Here is a 20,470-nt window from a genome sequence, read left to right on the forward strand (position 1 = left end):
AAGAAAAACAATCAAGTAGAATGAATTAAAGCCTTAGATGAAGATGAAACTTTTATAATCAGTATAAATGGTCAGCTAAAAAATAAATACTAAAGAAAAAAAATCAGCAGTTATTATTTAAAGTCTTAGAATGATTAAAGTGGAAATGTATTGACCTTCCCTGCCTCTGGGGTTCTGACTTAAATGCCCTAGACAGATGAATGGTTCCTATTTTAGGAGTCTCTTACTAAAATAAAGCCCCAGGCCTGTGCCTGGATTCTGCTTTATTTTCCAGTAATAAGTAGGGAGAGGATTTTTCTCTTTCTATTACTTTATGAAAACATGCTCATAAGAGAGACTCCAATGTCTTGTAGAATTTTTCATTATTTAAAAGATTTAAAAAAAATAAGGCCCAAATATAATATTCTTACTTAGAAAAAAGCAATATAATAATTTTACCTCTATTTTATGATATGCTTTATACAAATTAAAAAAACAACAACATTGAAAGAAGTGATAAAGGTAGGTCAGAACCAAAATGGGGCCAGAGCAATAGCACAGTTTGCCTTGCACATAGCAGATCTGGGTTTAATCCCTGGCACCCCATATTGTTCCCTGAGCTTTGCCAGGAATATTCCTGAGCGCAGAGGCAGGATTAACCCCTCAGCATTGACAGCTGTGGCACTAAAACCAAAAAAAGGAATAGAAAAACAGACTAATCACTATTGAGGAAATTGAAATGGTAGCCAAAAGGCTTCCCAAAAACAAAAGCCCAGGTCCAGATGGATTCACTAGTGAATTATTTAAAACCTTTAAAGCGGACCTACTGCCAATCCTTTTCAGGCTCTTCTAGGAAATTGAAAAAACAGAAATACACCCAAATAGTTTTTTTATGAAGCTAACATCACCCTGATACTAAAAATAGATATACATGCCACACATAAAAAAGAATCTGGAAACAACTCAGGTTTCCAACAACAACAACAGATGAGTGGCGAAATAAACTGGTACATCTACATAATGTAATCCTATGCAGCCGATAGAAAAATGAAGTTATGAAATCTGCCTATACATGGATGGACATGGAGATTATTATGCTGAGTAAAATGAGTCAGAGGGAGAGGTATAAACATAGAATAGTCTCATTCATCTGTGGTATATAAGAGAAATAAATGATAATATGGTAATAATATCCAGAGACAATAGAGATAAGGGCAGGAGGACCATCCCATGATAAGAGCCACAAAGAGCTGTGAGTGAAGTTAGAGCACTTATTGCACTGACAGCTGCTATGACAGTGATAGAGAGAGAGAGAGAAGAGAGAGAGGGGAGAAAGAGAGAGGAGAGAGAAAGAGAGAGAGAAGAGAGAGAGGGGAGAAAGAGAGAGGAGAGAGAGAGAGAAGAGAGAGAGAGGAGAAAGAGAGAGGAGAGAGAGAGAGAGAGAGAGAGAGAGAGAGAGAGAGAGAGAGAGAGAGAGAGAGAGAGAAAGAGTGAGTGAAGCAAATGCCTGTCCCAGAGACAGGTGGGGATCGGGGGAATGGGGAATATTGGTGGTGGGAAAGTTGCACTGGTAAAGAGTAGTATACATTCTATGCCTGAAACCCAACTATAAATATTTCTGTAACCATGGTTCTTAAATAAATAATTTAAGAAAAAAGAACATTTTTCATTACATGTCTTAATTAGTTTCTTTTTCAAAGAAATATTGTACATTTGATCTGTCTCTGCTGGTTGTTTTGTTTTTTTTTTCTAATATAGCATATGTGACTTTTCTTGGGATTTAGCACACTCTAGTGGACAGTAGCTTTTCATTTTTATATCAAATCAAAATTTTTTATTAGATAGTTCATTGAGGCACTTACTAGATAGTAAAGTTTGTCCATATAGTGACTTTAAGTGATGGCCTTCACACTACTTGTTCTTGTGTATGCTTTATGTTTCCATTATGAAATGTTTGAGAAATTTTTAATACCACTCTATGAAAACGTTGACTACGCATAAAACTCACCACAACCATTCCAGTGGATTTTTTGGGAAGTGGGCTACTACCAGAAAAATAAATTTTTTAATTTTTTTTTTTACAGAGTGATGGTGAGGATTTTAATTACATTGTTGCATTCTTCCTCGGAACAGCAGCCTGCCTTTATCAGGTAGGTTCCCTCCCATTTCAAAAACATCCTTTTTCTGTTTCAGGTATGGTTCTAGTAATTGTGTCTGAGGTCATTGCTTCTTTTTTGAGTCTGAAGCTTTATGACTTTCTGAGTCATAAAAGTGACTTAGTGAGTGGCGAAGGAATCCAGTGATATTAAAGTTAGCCTCTCCTATGCTGGGCGAGGCTATAGCAGGTATTGGTTTGCAATATAGTTAATATGAAGTCTTCCTGTGGCTACTTCTAGATTTTCTTTTCTTTTCTTTTTTTTTTTTTTTTTTTTTTTGGTTTTTGGGTCATGCCTGGCAGCGCTCACGGGTTACTCCTGGCTCTACGCTCAGAAATCGCTCCTGGCAGGCTGGGAGATCATATGGGATGCCGGGATTTGAACCACCATCCTTCTGCATGCAAGGCAAACGCCTTACCTCCATGTTATCTCTCCAGCCCCCTACTTCTAGATTTTCTGATGATTATTTATTCAAACTCTATGGTCTGCTTATTCACTAGGCTGAGAATTTTATAGCTTGAGGTAAGGTTTTGAAAGGGACAACAAAAGTTGGATTTTGGGATTTGGCCACAATGAGTAGTATGAACTGGAGGAGAGAGAGAGGAGAGAGAGAGAGAGAGAGAGAGAGAGAGAGAGAGAGAGAGAGAGAGAGAGAGAGAGAGAGAGAGAGAGAGAGAGAGAGAGAGAGAGAGAGAGAGAGAGAGAGAGAGAGAGAGAGAGAGAGAGAGAGAGAGAGAGAGAGAGAGAGAGAGAGAGAGAGAGAGAGAGAGAGAGAGAGAGAGAGAGAGAGAGAGAGAGAGAGAGAGAAGAGAGAAAAGAATAGAATAGAGAGAGAGAGGAGAGAGAGAAGAGAAGAGGAGAGAGAAGAGAAGAGGAGAGAGAGAGAGAAAGAGAGAAGAAGTTAGAGATTTCCTTTCTTCAGTGATTCCATGACTTCAGGCAGAAGTTAGTGAGCGTCTAAACTCTCACAAAGTAAAAGTAGGCAGAGGTTTAGAATAGGGTCAGGGAGTGGGGTGGCTTAAGGTATTGATAACTATCTAGGACTTGAAGACAGAAGAGTTAAGGAGGGGAGATTTTTGCATATAGTTAATATGGAGATAGTCTTGCATTCCAAGAAAGAATCTCTTTGGAGTGGAATACAACTAATACCTGTTAAATTATTCAAATATAAATAGTGTCTTTGCTTGGGACTGGACAGATAGCATGGAGGTAGGGCAGTTGCCTTGCATGCAGAAGGACTGTGGTTCCAATCCCGGCATCCATATGGTCCCCGAGCCTGCCAGGAGTAATTTCTGGGTGTAGAGCCAGGAGTAACCCCTGAGCGCTGCTGGGTGTCCTAACCCCCCCAAATCTAAATAATATTTTTGGACTAGACAAGTCCTAACTTTTTTGGGGGGGCCACACCCAGTGACGCTCAGGAGTCACTTCTGGCTATGCGTTCAGAAATCACTCCTGGCTTGGGAGGTCATATGGGACTTCAGGGGAGCAAATTGCAGTCCGTCCTGGGTCAGACGTGTGCAAGGCAAACATCCTCCTACTACAGCTATCGCTCCAGCCCCATCCTAACTTTTCTAAGTGACTTATTTCTCTAACTTATATTTTAACATAAAAATTTTTTATTTTTGTTTTTTTTTGAGCCACACCCATTTGATGCTCAGGGGTTACTTCTGGCTAAGTGCTCAGAAATTGCCCCTGGCTTTGGGGGACCATATGGGACACCGGGGGATCGAACCGCGGTCCTTCCTTGGCTAGCACTTGCAAGGCAGAGACACCTTACCTCTAGCGGCCCCATTTTTTTAGCATAAAAATTTTAAACTTTATGGGCCGGAGCGGTGGTGCAAGCGGCAGGGCATCTGTCCTGCAAATGCTAACATAGGACAGACAGCGGTTCTATCCCCCATGTCCCATATGGTACCCCAAGCAAGGAACGATTTCTGAACGTCACCAGTTGTGGCCCAAAAACCAAAAATATTTTTTCTTTTAAACGTTATGAGTAATTATTGGTTTTGGGGTCACACTCAGTTGCACTCAGGGGTTACTCCTGGCCTTGCACTCAAGAATTACTCCTGGAAGTTCTTTGTGGATCATATGAATGCTGAGAATTGAACCTGGGCAGCTGCATGTAAGGCAAGTGCTCTTACCCACTATACTATTGCTCTAGCCCCTGGGAAATTTTTTTTATCTACGTACTTGACTTTTATGTTAAGATTCTTAGAACATTTAATTTTAGGGGTTCAGTTTTTTAATCCCTTAATTGTACTTAATTTTAGTTCATGCACAGATTTTCTACTTACTTTTCTAAAATCCTGTCACACAGGGATATTATTTTTATTTTCCTCTATAGGGCCTTCCCCTTGTGGAGATACAAAGGATATTCTTAGAGATTCTTGGCTCAGTAGTGCAGGCCAAGTACCAGGACCACACATGGCCTGCACTGCTGAGCAGAGAAGGGGGAATGTCGTGAGACGGTTCCTACTCAAAATCTTTTGCAAGGCATGTATTCTTTGAGTTATCTCCTTGACTTATCTCATTTTGGGAGGGTAGCAACCAAAATATGTGCAGGGGACCTGTAGGTCCCTCCCACTGATTCATAGCCAACTAGGTAATGATTCTAGGTCCTTAGAATACTGTGTTGCTGGACCTGGTCTTGCCAGGGTTACCAGGCCACTCCAGCAGTGCTCAGGTACAATCAAAACTGTATCTAGTGATGCTCAGAGGATCATGTGATACCCGGGATTAACCATAGAGTGTATGCAAGACTTGCATCGTAACCCTGTACTATCTCTCTGATCCTATTTTTCTCTCTCTTTTTTCTTTTTTTCTTTTTAGATGGTACTCAGGGCTTACTCCTGGCTCTCTGCTCAGGGATCACTCCTGGGGCTGCTAGGGGGACCATGTAGGCTGCTAGGGATCATCAACTTTAAGTTGATTTTGTGTAAAGCAATACCTGCTACATTAACTCTCCAGCCCCATCCTTCTCGTTAAAAAATAAGACAACTGAATCCATTTCAATACTATACTAAGTAAGCTATTCACATAGTCAATAAGTGGAAGTAAGGACTTAAACCCTGAGTCTTCTTACTTAAATGCTGGGTTCTTTCCACTATATCATATACTGTCTCTAAAGAGGATCCTTATATTTATATAATTGTTGTAATGCTATACGATTCTAGAATTCTAGAATTTTTTTTTGGATTCTAGAATTTTTATGCATTATTTCATATGCTGCTAACGCAGTGTAAAGTAACTTCTTATACAATATATTATTTTTCCTTAAGGAATTAAATGCTAATAATAATAGGAAAAGTGTATTGAACTTTTACATTAGCTGATCATTGACCTTTTACATTTTGTGCAGCATTAAATGCTCACAAAAATTCTGCATTTATCCTACTTATCCTCATTTTTCATGGAACCTGAACAGATCGTTATTATTATTATTATATTTATATTGTGGTTATAAAATTGCTTATGTTTGCATTTCAGTCATGCTATTATACCACCCTTCTCCAGTGCATATTTCCTTCCAGCAGTGTCCCCAGTTCCCCACCCCCTTTCTGCCTCGGGGGCAGACATCTCTCTCTCTTTCTCTCTTCTCCTTTTAGACACTTTGGTTTGCAATATTGTTATTGAAGAGGTACCATGCATATCATTTTATCTCCTTTCAATACCCAGTTCTTGTCCAGAGTGATCAGTTCCAACTTTCATTGTCATAGTGGACTCTTATCTACCCTAATATATACAGCTCCACTATTTGTGGCAAGCTTCCTACCATGGAATGGTCCTCCTACTTCTCATCTCTATTGTTTCTGGATATTATTACCATACTATCTTATATATTTTTTTCTTCTGAAAAATTTTTATTAATATAATACATAACAGTTTATTTCAGAAAATTGTTAAAGGGAATGTCAGTGTTAGTCACTTTTAGATCCGAACAAAGATCACTCTACATAATCCAAATTTCTAATCTTACATATCCACCACAAATAATCTAATGAACAAACTATTACTGGAGAAATAAGAAAATGAAATATCACACTTTCTATTTCATTAAGTCTTTATATTAACACTTCTATACTTAAGCCTTCCTTTCATAAAAATTCAAACATTAATAACACATTTGGAATTATACATAAGTTTTATAAAGGAAAGATAGTTTTTCTACATCACCTTTTCAGAAAGCCTCATAAGTGCACTGATGAATGATGACAAATAATAAAATATTTTTATTTTAATGACCACAAAGTTTTCTAAATATGAATTTAATTTATTTTTTTATTTTTTATTTTTTTTGTTCCCCAAAATTTATTTTTATTTTTAGGTAAGATTTTAATTTAAAAGATGGGTCTTTGTTTATTTTTAGCTGTGCTTCCATTTCTTTTTTTCTTTTTTTAATAATATTTTTTATTTAAACACCTTGGTTACAAACATGATTGTGCTTGGGTTTCAGTCATATAAGAGAACACCCCTCCCCCCCATCACCAGTGCAACATTCTCACCACTAATGTCCCAAATATCCCTCCTCCCCGCCCCGCCCCCACCTGTACTCTAGACAGGCTTTCTATTTCCCTTATACATTCTTATTTTTCTTAAACTTAGATAGTTCTTGAGATCTTTGTAACTCTAGAGCGAGTGCTTTTACCTGTAGATAGCCCACCTCTGTTAGATAGCAATAAAAGGATTCCTGAGAATTCTTTTAGAGACCATTAAATACTTCTGAGGATTGCCTCATGGTGGAGTAGTGTCACTGAGTCCTTTTAGGTGAGAAAAGTAAATAAAGTCATGCTTTAAAAAAAATGGAAATTGTTTCCTTTATGTTGATAGGCATAAAATTGCCTATGCCAATAAAATTGATAATGGTTTTCCACAACAAAAATTGATTGATTATATAGCATGCTCTATCTCTAATTGTAAAGATATCTTTTAATCCCCTTCAGTTCAGGCTTCAAAAGCTACTACTGTGTAGATTGTTTTTTTCTCAAGGCTATGGATCTTTATAGAAGCAGAGAGCTCAGCCAAATAGGAATGATGGTTTGATAGGGAACATTTCAGTCAGTCAAAGGATTTGTGTAGAAACTAGAATCTATTCCTTTCCCTTTCTGATATATATTGAAATCTTTGATACTGGGTCATAATGGTAACACAGTGGTAGGGCGTTTGCCTTGCACGCTGCTGACCCCGGATAGACTTGGATTTGGTTTCTGGCATCATATAAGGTCCCCCGAGCCAGGAGAGATTTCTGGGAGCAGAGACAGGAGTAACCCCTTAGTGCCCTGGGTGTGCCCCCCCCCAAAAAAAAGACAAAAAAAAATAAAGAAAACTTTGATACTGACAGAAATACTTAGACTTAATACACGTAGAGTCATTCATCCATTGTTAACATTTTACACTTGTTTTTATTTCTTCTTTTGTATATGTATATAACATCTATGTATGTAATGTGTTATAAATTGTGGAGAAATATGTTTAAAGTTTTAGTAAAGCTTTCGTTTTGAGACATAAGCATACCTTGAGTAGTAAAAGAGGGTCTCTTTAACCCTTACCTGGTTTTCCCTATTGGTATTATCTTAAAGACTTACTACAATATTATAATCAGGATATATAGTTGCTGATGCAATCATATCTAGTACATCATTAGTACAATGGCCCCTAAAACTTCTTTTCTACATTCCTTCCTGCCCCATCCTTTACTGGTGATCACTGATGTGTTCACTAATAGGAATTTCTGTGTATATTTTATAAATTTATATAGTAGGTAACCTTTTATAATCAATTTTTAATTCAGCAGAATTTTCTGAAAATTTATCTAGGTTGCAAATATACTTTTGGTTTATTTTATTGCTGAATGTATGTCTTTATATGGATTCAGCACAGTTTAATGTTAATTCAGTTGAAGGACATCTGAGTTGTTTCCTGTATAAGGCCATTATTAACAAAGCTGCTATAACGTTCATATATAGATTTTTGTATGAACATTAAAGTCTTTTTATGTCTCTGAAATAAGTGCCCAAGAGTACAATTGCTGGGACACCTGATAGTTACTTGCTTATTAAGAGAGTTTTTTCAGGGTAGTGTAACATTTTTATATTCCCAAAAGAATTTTGAGAATGATTCCGTTTATCTGTATCCTTAGCAGCATTTGGTATTTTCATGATTTTTTTTATTTTGCATTCTCTACTAGATATAATTTGCTTTTCTCTAAAGGCAAATTCAATGTCATTTTATGCTAATTTTTCATTCATATATGCTCTTGGGTGAAATGTATGTTTATGTCTTTTTTCTATTTTTGATTGGATTATATTTTACTGTTTATTCTAGATACCACAGTCATATATTACTAATGATTGAAACTTATCTGAAGAATGTATCTTTAGGGTAACATTGTGATGTATGGATATCATTTGAGTTCCTATATAAACTTAAGTGGTAAAGATGTTCATTGTACACCTTGGCTATATAGAGAAATCACTATATTTATGTGTTTTATTGTTGATGAAAATGGCATTATACAGTGTAGGTGTAGTTTACAATTATCTTCTCTATTTAAGCTTAACTTTTCACTGTTTGAACTGTCTTTTGTAGAGCAAATTTTTTTTAACTTTATTGATTGATTGGTTGGTTGGTTGGTTGGTTGGTTGGTTTGTTGTTGGGCCATACCCAGTGGTGCTTAGAGTTTATTTTTGGCTCTGCACTCAAAAATCACCCCTGGCAGGCTGGGGACCATATGGGGTGCTGGGAATTGAACCAAGTTCCTCCAGGACAGCCACATGCAAGGCAAACGCCCTGCTATTGTGCTATCTCTCTGGCCCAGAGCATAATTTTTAATTTTTAGTTTCAGTTTGATCTTTTATGGATTATGTATGTGGTTTTCAAATCTAGAACTCCGCCTACCTCTAGGTTCTGAAGCTTTCTCGTGTGTTTTCTTAAGATGTTTTATGGTTTGCATTTAAGTTCATGATCTCTGTTTTCAATCTCCAAGCTTTGACTTAATTGTGGTTGTTTTTGAGGTAGCTCTCTTATACAAGAACCTATTTTGGTGGCATGATGCTACTCCACCATGTTCACTTCCAAAGTGCTGATATCCTCTACCATAATTCATTGGATATCCTCCATCTTTTCAGTGCATTCTCCTAAACCCCACACACTTTGATAATCTGGGGTAGGTGGTCAAGAGTCAAAGAGCTTGTTTTCATTTTACACTATTTCCTTGTTTTACTTATTACCATGAGTAAGATCACCTGTTAATTATTCATTTTTTCTTCTGACTTAATTTGTTTACATGTCTCCTACTTCCATCCATATGTAGCAAAAGGCAAGATTTTATTTTTTCTTTTATCTGAGTAGTAGTCTACTGTAGAGACATACCATGTTTTCTTTTGTCATTAATCTGTTGTTGGACACTTGCATTGTTTCTATATTTTTTTCTGTTGTAATTGGTACTGCAGTGATTATAGATGTGCAAATACCTTTATGGATTAGTGTTTGTTTTTAATGTTCTTTGGGTATATACCCAAGAGTAAAATTGCAAGATCAGATGGCAGTTCTGTATAAAGGTTTCTTTTGAGAAATAGACATATAGTTTTTCATAGAGGTGGGAATAATTTACCAGCAGTATATGAAGATTCCTTTTTATCCATATCTCTGACAGCACTTCTTGTTTCTGGTCTTTGTGATATATGTTTTACTGTTGTGAGATGGTACCTCAGTTGTGCTTTTTTGTTATCCTGATACAGTGATAATGAGTTTGTTTTCCTTTATCATTATTATTATTGTGTTTATAACTAGAGGTCACACACTTTTTTTGGTTATGGTTCTTACAGGTGAGCGGGTATGTTATGCATCTAGTTGCAGTGTTTGTACATTTGGCCATGATGCTTGAGGTGGGTGCACACTTTTAATTTGGATGTTTGAACCTGTATTTGCCAGGGAGTTGAACTCATTTATGGGGGTTCCTGCATATGGTTGCAGTGCTTGCTTACTGGAGGTACCATGCTTTATTTCTAGTACCCACAATATGCTTTCCAGAGATCATACCTGGCTACTATACTCACACAATATTTAGTGGAGTGCTTATAGGCAGTATTACACTTTAGTTTTGGTGTTCACAGAGGCCTGGCCTGGGTACACCTAAGGTCATACACTTTGTTGTAGTGCCATGGGTCCAAATAGCTGAGCTGCTAGCACTGTGCTCTGCATATGTAAGTGGTACTAGGGATTGAACTCATATCCTCACACTTGGAAGTCAAATGCATTTGCCATTGAACCAAGCCCCCAATAATGAGCTTTTGTTTTTTGTTTGTTTTTGGGCCACACCCAGTGATGCACAGGGGTTACTCCTGGCTATGCACTCAGAAATCACTCCTGGCTTGGGGGACTATATGGGATGCCAGGGGGATCGAACCTCGGTCTGTCCTAGGTTAGCCATGTGCAAGGCAAACTCCTCACCGAAGCGCTACCACTCCGACTTTTGTTTTTATGTGCCTTAGAGCCATCTGAATGCCTTTCTTCGTCTGAAGTGCCTTTTTAATCCATCTATTTTGAGATGGGGTTTATTTTTTTCTTGTTGAGTTCTATGAAATATTTACATAGTTTAGATTCTAACCTTTTGTGACTTTTTCTAATTTAATATCTTGTCTTAGGAGAATTGTAGTATGATGTCTTTTTATTTTAATGACAATTTTTCTATTGTGCAGAAATTTTTTAGTTTACTCTAATTATAATTCCACTGTTTTAAGTTCATGATATTTTGTTCTTTCTTTTTTGCCAGTGATGGATAACCTATTGCTCTAGCACCATTGTTGGCGCTATTTTATCCTTTTTCAGTGAATTGCTGTTGGATCCTCAGAATAAAAAACATCAGGTCTATTTTTGGATTCTATATTTTTTTTCTTCTCTTTTCTTCCCTACTTGGGTTCTGTATTTTGTCCCATTGATCTTTGTGTGTGACTTTAGCCAGTACCACATACTTTTAATTACTATATATAATATTTAAAATTCAATGTCAATGAAGTAGAACTACTTAAATAGGTTTTTATGGGTGAATGGTACTTTGTTTTATGAGTAGGTGACCCATTTTATTATTATCAAATTCATCTTTGTAAAGTTAATTGGTTATCATGTATCCTTCTAATGTCTGTAGGACCTGCATAACACTCATTTTCTCATTTGTCATATTGGTAATTTGTGCTCTCTTTTTTCCATGCTTACTTTTTAGTTTCATTGATCAAAGAGCCTGCTTTTACTGTGTGTGTTTGTGTGTGTATTAAATGTTTAATTTCATTATTTGTTTCCTAATCTTTATTAGTTTCTCATGTTTGCTTTTAGGTTTTTTGGACTCTCCTTTTTCTAGATTATTCAAATGGAAGCTTAGGTGATATATTTGACTGTTTGCTTTCTGTGTAGAGAATCTCCATTAGCCATTATTTAGTATATGTGTTTGTCCTTTTCTTTTGAGAGTGTCTTATTTTTCCCCTTGATTTTGTTGGTTTATTTATTTATTTATCAGTCTTTGGGCCACACCCAGTGATGCTCAGGGGCTACTCCTGGCTCTGCTCTCAGAAATTGCTCCTGGCTCCGGGGACCATATGGGACATCAGGGATTGAACTGAGGTCCATCCTGGGTCAGCTGCGTGCAAGGCAAATGCCCTACCGCTGTGCTATCGCTCTGGCCCCTTTCCCATTTATTTCTAAAGAATATTTTATTTTAAGATTCTGGATTAATGGCCTTTTATTTCAGCACTTGGAAAATGTTCTATTCTTTCCTGATATTTGTGGTTTCTAATGAAAGACCTATTACCTTGTTAGTGCTGAATAGAGATGACTGTGCAAAGACTTCCATGGAGTAGAACATCACTGATTTTAGACCTTTCAGTTGGAAGCAAAGGCCTAGAAGTTTACTTTGCCTTCTTGGAGGTTATACCTTCTTTGAAGCAGCTTCACCTTACTATAGACTTCCTACACATGTGACCTTTGATGGTGTGGGTGTGGTTAGGTTTTATCATTTGAGGTATTTGTGTGTGGGTTGAAGTAGTTTTTTTGTTTGTTTATTTTGGTTTTGGGACCACACCTAGCGGTGCTCAGGTTTACTTCTGGCTCTGAGCTCAGGAATCACTCCTGGTGGACTCGGGGAGATATATGGGATGCCAGGGATAGAACCTGGGTCAGCCACATGCTGCCAAACACCCTTCCCACTGTACTATCTCTCCATACCCTGATCAAATAGTTTTTGTCAAAAATTTCTGTCTGGGCCCGGAGAGATAGCACAGCGGCGTTTGCCTTGCAAGCAGCCGGTCCAGGACCAAAGGTGGTTGGTTCGAATCCCGGTGTCCCATATGGTCCCCCGTGCATGCCAGGAGATATTTCTGAGCAGATAGCCAGGAGTAACCCCTGAGCACCGCTGGGTGTGACCAAAAAAAACTAAAAAAAAAAAAAAAAAAGATAGAGTAACTTTGGGCCCGGAGAGATAGCACAGTGGTGTTTGCCTTGCAAGCAGCCGATCCAGGACCAAAGGTGGTTGGTTCGAATCCCGGTGTCCCATATGGTCCCCCGTGCCTGCCAGGAGCTATTTCTGAGCAGACAGCCAGGAATAACCCCTGAGCACTGCCCGGTGTGGCCCAAAAACCAAAAAAAAAAAAAAATTTCTGTCTTCTAAGGTCCTCCTTTCTTTTTACTAAGATTTTTGTGGGTCTTATTTTTGTTGTTGACCTTTATCAGTTGATATTTTTAGTGTCTAGTTTTATCTTTAAATGTGAGATATATGAGACCACAAGTAAAATTTAGGTGAGAGGCCTCAGTGTCGTCATTCCTCTCATCTCATAATTCTTTGTCTGTCTTGTCTCCACCTTTTGTTTTTAGGCTTAGGGAAAATTGTATCAACTGCAATTCCTCAGAAGCAGAAATTCCTAAAAGTCACTTGTCATAGCCTGCTTGGTCTGGACAATAAGGGAATTCATGGGGTTCCTCTTCAGGAAGGTGGATGCATGAAGTCGGTGATGGGAAACAAAGATCAGACACTCAGAAGTGAGGTTGAAATTCTGTCTGTTGTGAGTTAGGGTAGGACACATATTAAATTTCTTAACAAGACATCATAATTGACCTTTAAAACTGTTAGTTCTCGGGGCTGGAGTGATAGTGCAAGTGGTAGGGAGTTGGCCTTACACATGCTAACTCAGGACGACCACGGTTCAATCCCTGGCATCCCATATGGTCCCCCCAAGCCAGGATCGATTTCTGAGCACACAGCCAGGAGTAACACCTGAGCATCACTGGATCCAAAAATAAATAAATAAAAGACTATAAGTAAAGAATTGCTTGAGCATACACAACTGCTTGTGATGGGGGCTGGTTTACAGAAATCAGTGGTCTTATGAGGGACTCAAAGAAAGGTTATTAGTGAAGTTATGTCTCAAATAAGAGAAGCAATTTATGCCTGGACCCCTATCAACTTCTCAAGTGCCTTATGACAATTGTGGGGGTATAGGCAGCCAAGGTCTTTCGAGCCCAGTGCCCCCCCCCCTCCCTTAGCCATGGCCTCAGGGTCAGGGTCTCTTACATAGGGATCATGGTAGTCACTGTTTTTGTTTTTTTAATTTGTTTTTGTTATTTTTGGCCACATTCAGCAGTGCTCAGGTCTTACTTCTGGCTCTGTGGTCAGGAATCACTCCTGAGGGGTTTGGGGGACCATATAGGGTGTTGTGGATAGAATCTAGGTTGGCCATGTACAACAGAAGCCCTATCAGTTCTATCTTTGCACTGTCTAGTCTCTAAAAAGTTACTGAAATTATGCTTTCATTCAAAAAATTTAATTTGTATCTTCAAAGAATAAAGGCACCCTTCTATAGTGATCTATAATATTATATAATAGGTAACATATAATTCTACATTAAATAATTATATGTAATATTACATTATATGATTATACAATATACAATATATTATATTGTATATTATATATAACTGCACAATGTAATATTTAATATGTATGATATATCATATTATATATAATATAATATTATATATACGATGCATATAAGATAGATTCTATGTAATATATTTCTTAAATATTTCTTATATAATATATAGTATTTCCCTCATTCATTTTGTTTCAATGTAACAATACCATTATCACACATAAGAAATTTAGCATTGATCTACTATTTTCTCATAGATTTCATATTCATATTATTTCAGTGACCTTTAAACTCTTATAGCTATTTTCCCTTGATCCAAGTTTATATGCATATGTTAAGTTCTGTATATCATTTATATCTCCCATTCATATCTCCTAGCCCTTTTGTTGTTCTATTTTGATTTATGTGTTTTTTTTAATAATGTGATTCTTTCGCTCTTTGATGGAAGTTGAGGAGTACACCCATCAATGCTCAGGGGCCTACTCCTGGCACATTGTTCAGGAAACCATGTTCTTTTTGTATGTGTGTGGTTTGGGGGCCACACCCGGCCGTGCTCGGGTTACTCCTGGCTCTACTCTGAGAAATCACTCCTGCCAGGCTTGGGGGGGACCATATGGGATGCCAGGGATTGTTACCGAGGTCTGTCTCGGGTCGGCCACGTGCAAGGCAAATGCCCTACTGCTGTGCTATTGCTCAGGCCCACCGTGTTGTTCTTGGGAATAAATCCAGATCTTTTGCATGCAGTGTATTTGCTCTACTCTTTTGAAATCTTTCACCTGTCCCTGACATTTTTTTTTAATCATTCAGGCAGATAAGCATATATAGAATGATATGCAATCTGTATCTGTTTCCTGATTGCATGCAGGTTATTTCAGTGGTAGTTCTATGCAGTATAGTAAGATGCATATCTCATATTAGTCAAGAAGCATGTTGATATATTTGGTCATTGAATTGAGGTTGTAATTTTAGATATTTTGCAAAGATTACTTGTCTTTGTAGCTAAGCAATTTGAGGTAAACTGTTATTTTTTTCAAAGCCCTTAGAAAATCACAAGTTTAAAAAGAAAATTGGTTTTGACCATACGTGGTAGTACTCAGACTTATTCTTTGCTCTGTGCTCAAGGATCACTCCTGGCAGTTTCAGGGAACCATACTGAGTGCTGAGGATCAAACCCAGGTTGGCCTCATGCAAGACAAACCCCATTACCCACTGTACTTTGATTCTGGTCCACAAGTGAAATATTTACTTAAAATATTAGAAGGAATGTGAAGTACACGGGTTATGGGATTATGACATTACCTAGCTTGTGACCAATCCCAGTATGATGTCCAGTAATATATATGGTTTTCTGAGCACAGAGCCAAGAGTAAATAGGGTTTGGCAAAAATAAATGAATAAATAAAATGAATAAAAGAGTTGCAATAACAAGAACAAGTAGCTCTTCTAGCATTGTTTTTTTTATTTTATTTGTTTGTTTATTTTGTATTTTGGTTTTGGAGACATACCCACCCATGCTCAGGGATTACTCCTGTCACTGCTTGGGGGATTGTGTGTGATAACAGGCCTGGGTTTGGCCGAAGCAAGGGATGGAAGCACCTTTCCGCACTATCGCGCTTTGTTGAATAGTCCTAGGAGGGAGATGGCCTGGTGGTAATAGAGATCATGAAATCCACACCATGCATTAATTACTCTGGGGACCATGCAGTATCGGGGATTGAACTATGAGCTTCACATATCTATACAATTTGAACCATTTATCTGATCCCTCTGCTTCATTTTTTTTCTGGGTTTTTTTAATAATATAATTTTTATTTTAATCATAGTGACTTACATATCATTCACAGTAATACTCCAGGTACATATTTACATTGAATCAGGGGAATTCCCACCACCGAATTGTCCTCCTCCCACATCCACTCCCAATCTGCCTCCCATATCCTCCACTCTTCCCCCAGGGGCTGCTAGAATGCATGATCCCCCTCTGTGTCTAGATTATTACTTAGTGGTCTTATAACTGTTTGATCTTGGTACCTCCATTACTGCCCCCTCTAATTGGAGGCGGGACTAGATAGTTCAAGTTATGTGGTTTTGTTTGAGGAAGAGAAAAGTAAAGTAATAAAATGGGGTAAAAATCAACTACTGCTTTAGTTTTTTTAAGAGACATAGCTGCGGGCTGGAGTGATAAGTATAGCAGGAGGGGTATTTGCCTTGCATGTCATCCACCTGGATTCTGTCCCTGGCATAATATATGGTCTCCTAAGTATAGCCAGAAGTGATAACTGACTCAAAGCCAGGAATAGGCCCTGAGCATCACTGGGTATGGCCAAGAAAACATTAATAAGAAGGAACATAGCTGCTTGGATTTGAAAGAGATAAAAGGGCTCTGAATCAATGGTTTGTACACTGGAAGCCTCGATTTTACCCCTGACTCATATAATTTCCTGAGCACTACTGGGTGTGACCCCAAAACAAAATAAATACATTACTGCTTGATGTTATATATAAAATATTATCTTTCTCCACTAGATCTAGTAAGCTCCATGTGAACAAGAACTTTGTTTACTCGACAGAATGATGCCAGTCTTGAAGGGAAGCAAGCACTCAAAGTATCCACTGAATTCTCTCTCAGATGTTTACTCAGATTTTGAATGTAGTTTATTTTCTTGTATTTAGTGCTTATTGAGTAAATGTTTATTGACTTTATTAATAGTCAGGTAAATCCACATGAGTCTGCTGAACTCATATGAAAAATAAATTTTTCCCTGTGCTTTTCTGGAATGAAAGTATGGGAAGAATCCACTGAGATTCAAATATTGCTTTGTTGTCTGTCACCTTAAAGAATTTATCCAGCCTGTTTGCAAGGGTTTTATTATATTATTATATTTATATTATACCTACATTTAAAATAAGATACAAAATGACTTTTCTTTTTTGGGGGGGTGGAGGCGCGGCATAGCCAGTGACGCTTAGGGGTTACTCCTAGCTATGTGCTCAGAAATCGCTCCTGGTTTGGGGGACCATATGAGACGCTGGGGGATCGAACCCGTGCCACCGCCCCAGCCCCTAAATGACTTTTCTTTCTAAAGATGAAAACCAGAGAAGGAAATCTATTTCCCTTTAAGTTGTGGCACTTTCATAACTGAATGTTACATTATCTTATCTATAGATGAAAAATCCCTGTGTTCCACTCTCTCATTTTTCACTCTGTTGCCTATTACAATTTTATAGTTGAAACATCTCTTTCTATAACCCTAATCTTTCATTTTTATATTTTGGACAGTGTTATTTACTTGTCTACTACACCAGCTGGCGGAATGTCAAATCTTTTTTGACCCTTGGCTTAATCTGTCTATGCAACATGTATCTCTATGAACTGCGCAACCTTTGGCAGCTTTTCTTTCACGTGACAGTGGGAGTATTTGTCACACTACAGATTTGGCTAAGGCAAGCCCAGGGCAAGGCACCTGATTATGATGTCTGACACCATCCCAATGACACAAGCCTTGGCTTCAGCGGAAAAGGAAGGAATATGTTTTAACTGCCACTGTAATGAATGAACTGCTCACCACAAATGGAAACCCTTTCGTTCTCTTCAAATGTCCTTTTTAAATCAGCATGGAATACCTGACTGAGAGCATGCAGAATCTACTAGCATCTTTCTCTAAGAAGACGATTAAATGTGAGGTGATTGTTGGAGGAGGAGGAGGAGGAGGAGGAGAAGACCTCTGTGTGGGGCCATACCAGTGCAGATGAGTCACAGGTTACTAGGAGGACTTGCCAACAGTTTGTTATTTTTGTGAAGTGCTCATATGATACTTCCTCTGAGGACCAGGCAGGACCTCTGCGACCTGGGCTCGTCCTTGTGAATGTAGAACAAGTTAACAAGGAGACTGCATTCCATCAGGCAGTTCCGATTAGAAACAAATGAGTGCTCACAATTGGATTATTTGCACACTTAGAGTACCATGAATTTATACAGTCCAAACTGGTATGAAATTGGTTCATTTTCCTAATGTATTTTGGCTTGAGATCTAACTCTGGAAATCACCTGATAGAGGAGAAGACTGTGGTAAGCTCATTTGTGGACCATCGCAAGTATTGAAAATACAGTGACATAACCTTCCTTTCTAGACCATGTTTGTAGTTCTTTTGTTTGTTTTGGGGCCACACCTAATGATTCTCAGGGGTTATTCCTGGCTCCACACTCAGGAATTACTCTTGGTGGTTCTCAGGGATGCTGAGGATCGAACCCAGGTCAGCCACATTCAAGTTAAGCACCCTACCTGTTGTATTACTGCTCCAGCCCCTGAAATCACTTTATAAGAATGAGATTTGTTAGATTTTAGGTATTGTTTTCCAGACTTAAATTACTCAACTTCTACATTCACTATTATTTATTTAATGGTTATTTAATTTTTTTTTAATTTCCCTAGGTTCAGTCCCTGGCATTCCAGAAGTGATTCCCAGACCCCCATAAATACTGTTGAGTGTGCCCCCAAACCAAAGTTAAAGAATAATTTTTGTTTGTTTTTGGGCCACACCCAGCGTTGCTCAGGGGTTACTTCTGGCTGTCTGCTCAGAAATAGCTCCTGGCAGGCACGGGGGACCACATGGGACACTGGGATTCGAACCAACCACCTTAGGTCCTGGATCAGCTGCTTGCAAGGCAAACTAAATTTTAAAAAAGAAGCATTCCTAACTAGAAAGCCAGCATTAGTTTGCCATTAGTAAAACAAAATCAATAAAATTAAATTTAATTATGTATTAAATGTTAGCAATGCCTGCCATGGCTCAAAGGCTAAGAGGCTCTTTATTGTAGTGTGAGAGATGTTATCCAGTACCAAATGGGTCTCTTTTGTCAAATATCTAGAAGGATAAGAGAATTAGGGGCTGGAGAGATAGCATGGAGGTAGGGCGTTTGCCTTGCACGCAGAGGGCCAGTGATTCAAATCCCGGCATCTCATATGGTCCCCGAGCCTGCCAGGAGTGATTTCTGAGCGTAGAGCAAGGAGTAACCCCTGAACGCTGCTGGTTGTGAACCCCGCCCCCCCCAAAAAAGAGAAGGATAAGAGAATTATAACAAGAATGATATTGTCTTGTTGCTAACCATCATTATTAGTGTATATGTGTGATAACAAGGGCTGGACCCAGGACCTTGCACATTGAGGCCTATATTCGACCATGAGGCTGCATCTCTGCCCTGAGAATGTTTTTGTGCCACTGAGAATCACCCTGGGTGCCACCGAGGGTGTGGACCACACTTTGGATAGAATGCCCTTTCTCAGACAGGTAAGAGGTCACTTTTCACCCAACAGCTATTAAGAGGAGTTAAATGAATGCCCAATATTTTCAAAACACTTACTTGCTTTTGAATAACATTATAAAGATAGGTCAAGCTAAGACCAGTTAGTCAAGTTATGACAATTATATGAGAAGCACAATTTGAGTCCATCAGAAAAGTCTACAGATTTTCCACTATTGGAAATCATCTTCATAGGTGATGTTCTTTTCTTTCTCTAATAAGATTCCAAATAAGGAATTCATATCATATTACAATTTAATATCCAGAAAAGCAGTGGGCCCAGGGCATAGAATTCATGTTATGAACATGTATAATAATAGAAGGAATAGAGAAGTGCAAAGTAATTGGGCACTCTAGCTTGCTGGGGCAGGCTGGTGTAGACATATCTACAACACTAATGTCTTCCTTAATTTCTACCTTTGTCCTTTATTTTCCTTTGAAGAGTAAAGGGAAGAGAGTGAACTTACAATATCAGGGATTTACTTAAAACAAACCAATTAACTCCAGTTTTCTGTCTTTACAAACTGCACAGGAATTATGTATATTCTGAAAGATTTCCCAGGATACCTTATGATCCCAGATCATGCTTTGTTGTTTTTTTTTTTTTTAAATATTTGGTACTTTGCTCATGTTGAGCTAGTAAGGTGAAAAAGTTTCATTTGGAATAATTTTTCTAAAAGAAAGACTAACACAAACATTTTCTTGTAAGATAAAGAGGAATTTGGAGCATTTTGGGTAATTACAGCTTTCTTATGTATTGGTATTCTACAGCTTTCTTACCAGTTTGATATTCTTCATTTTATTGAATTTTTGAATTACAGTATTTGTAATTTGGATCCATTCAACAAAGACACTAATTCACCAGCTATTTTGAAAGACAACTTACTTTTGTTTTTGTTTTTCACAAACCACTTTGAATAAGGGAATATTTACGTATTAATGTTAACAAATGGAAACAGGTATAAACTGGTTTTGATGTATAGAAATGCTTGCTTTCATTATTTGTTGTTTGCATCTCTTGAGTCTTTCTGTAACTTCTCAGCCCCTGCTCATATTGTTGCCAAAGAAACTGCATTTTGAACAAGACATCTTTGCCAGGAATACACAGAATTCCTTATGTT

The 20,470-nt window shown here is 38.0% G+C and overlaps 1 protein-coding gene across 1 annotated transcript in view; it reads left to right on the forward strand.

Annotated features, from left to right (window-relative positions):
* Positions 1-18,177, forward strand: part of SEC22A (SEC22 homolog A, vesicle trafficking protein) — a 73,191-nt gene extending 55,014 nt beyond the window's left edge. The window contains exons 6-7 of the mRNA XM_049785929.1: positions 2,064-2,129; positions 17,328-18,177. Of these exons, the coding sequence (XP_049641886.1) occupies positions 2,064-2,129; positions 17,328-17,528 (267 nt within the window). The 3' untranslated portion in view covers positions 17,529-18,177. The remainder of the gene's footprint in view (positions 1-2,063; positions 2,130-17,327) is intronic.
* Positions 18,178-20,470: the final 2,293 nt, after the last annotated feature.

Source organism: Suncus etruscus, chromosome 13, assembly GCF_024139225.1.
Source record: "Suncus etruscus isolate mSunEtr1 chromosome 13, mSunEtr1.pri.cur, whole genome shotgun sequence".
Taxonomy (NCBI): Eukaryota; Metazoa; Chordata; class Mammalia; order Eulipotyphla; family Soricidae; genus Suncus; species Suncus etruscus.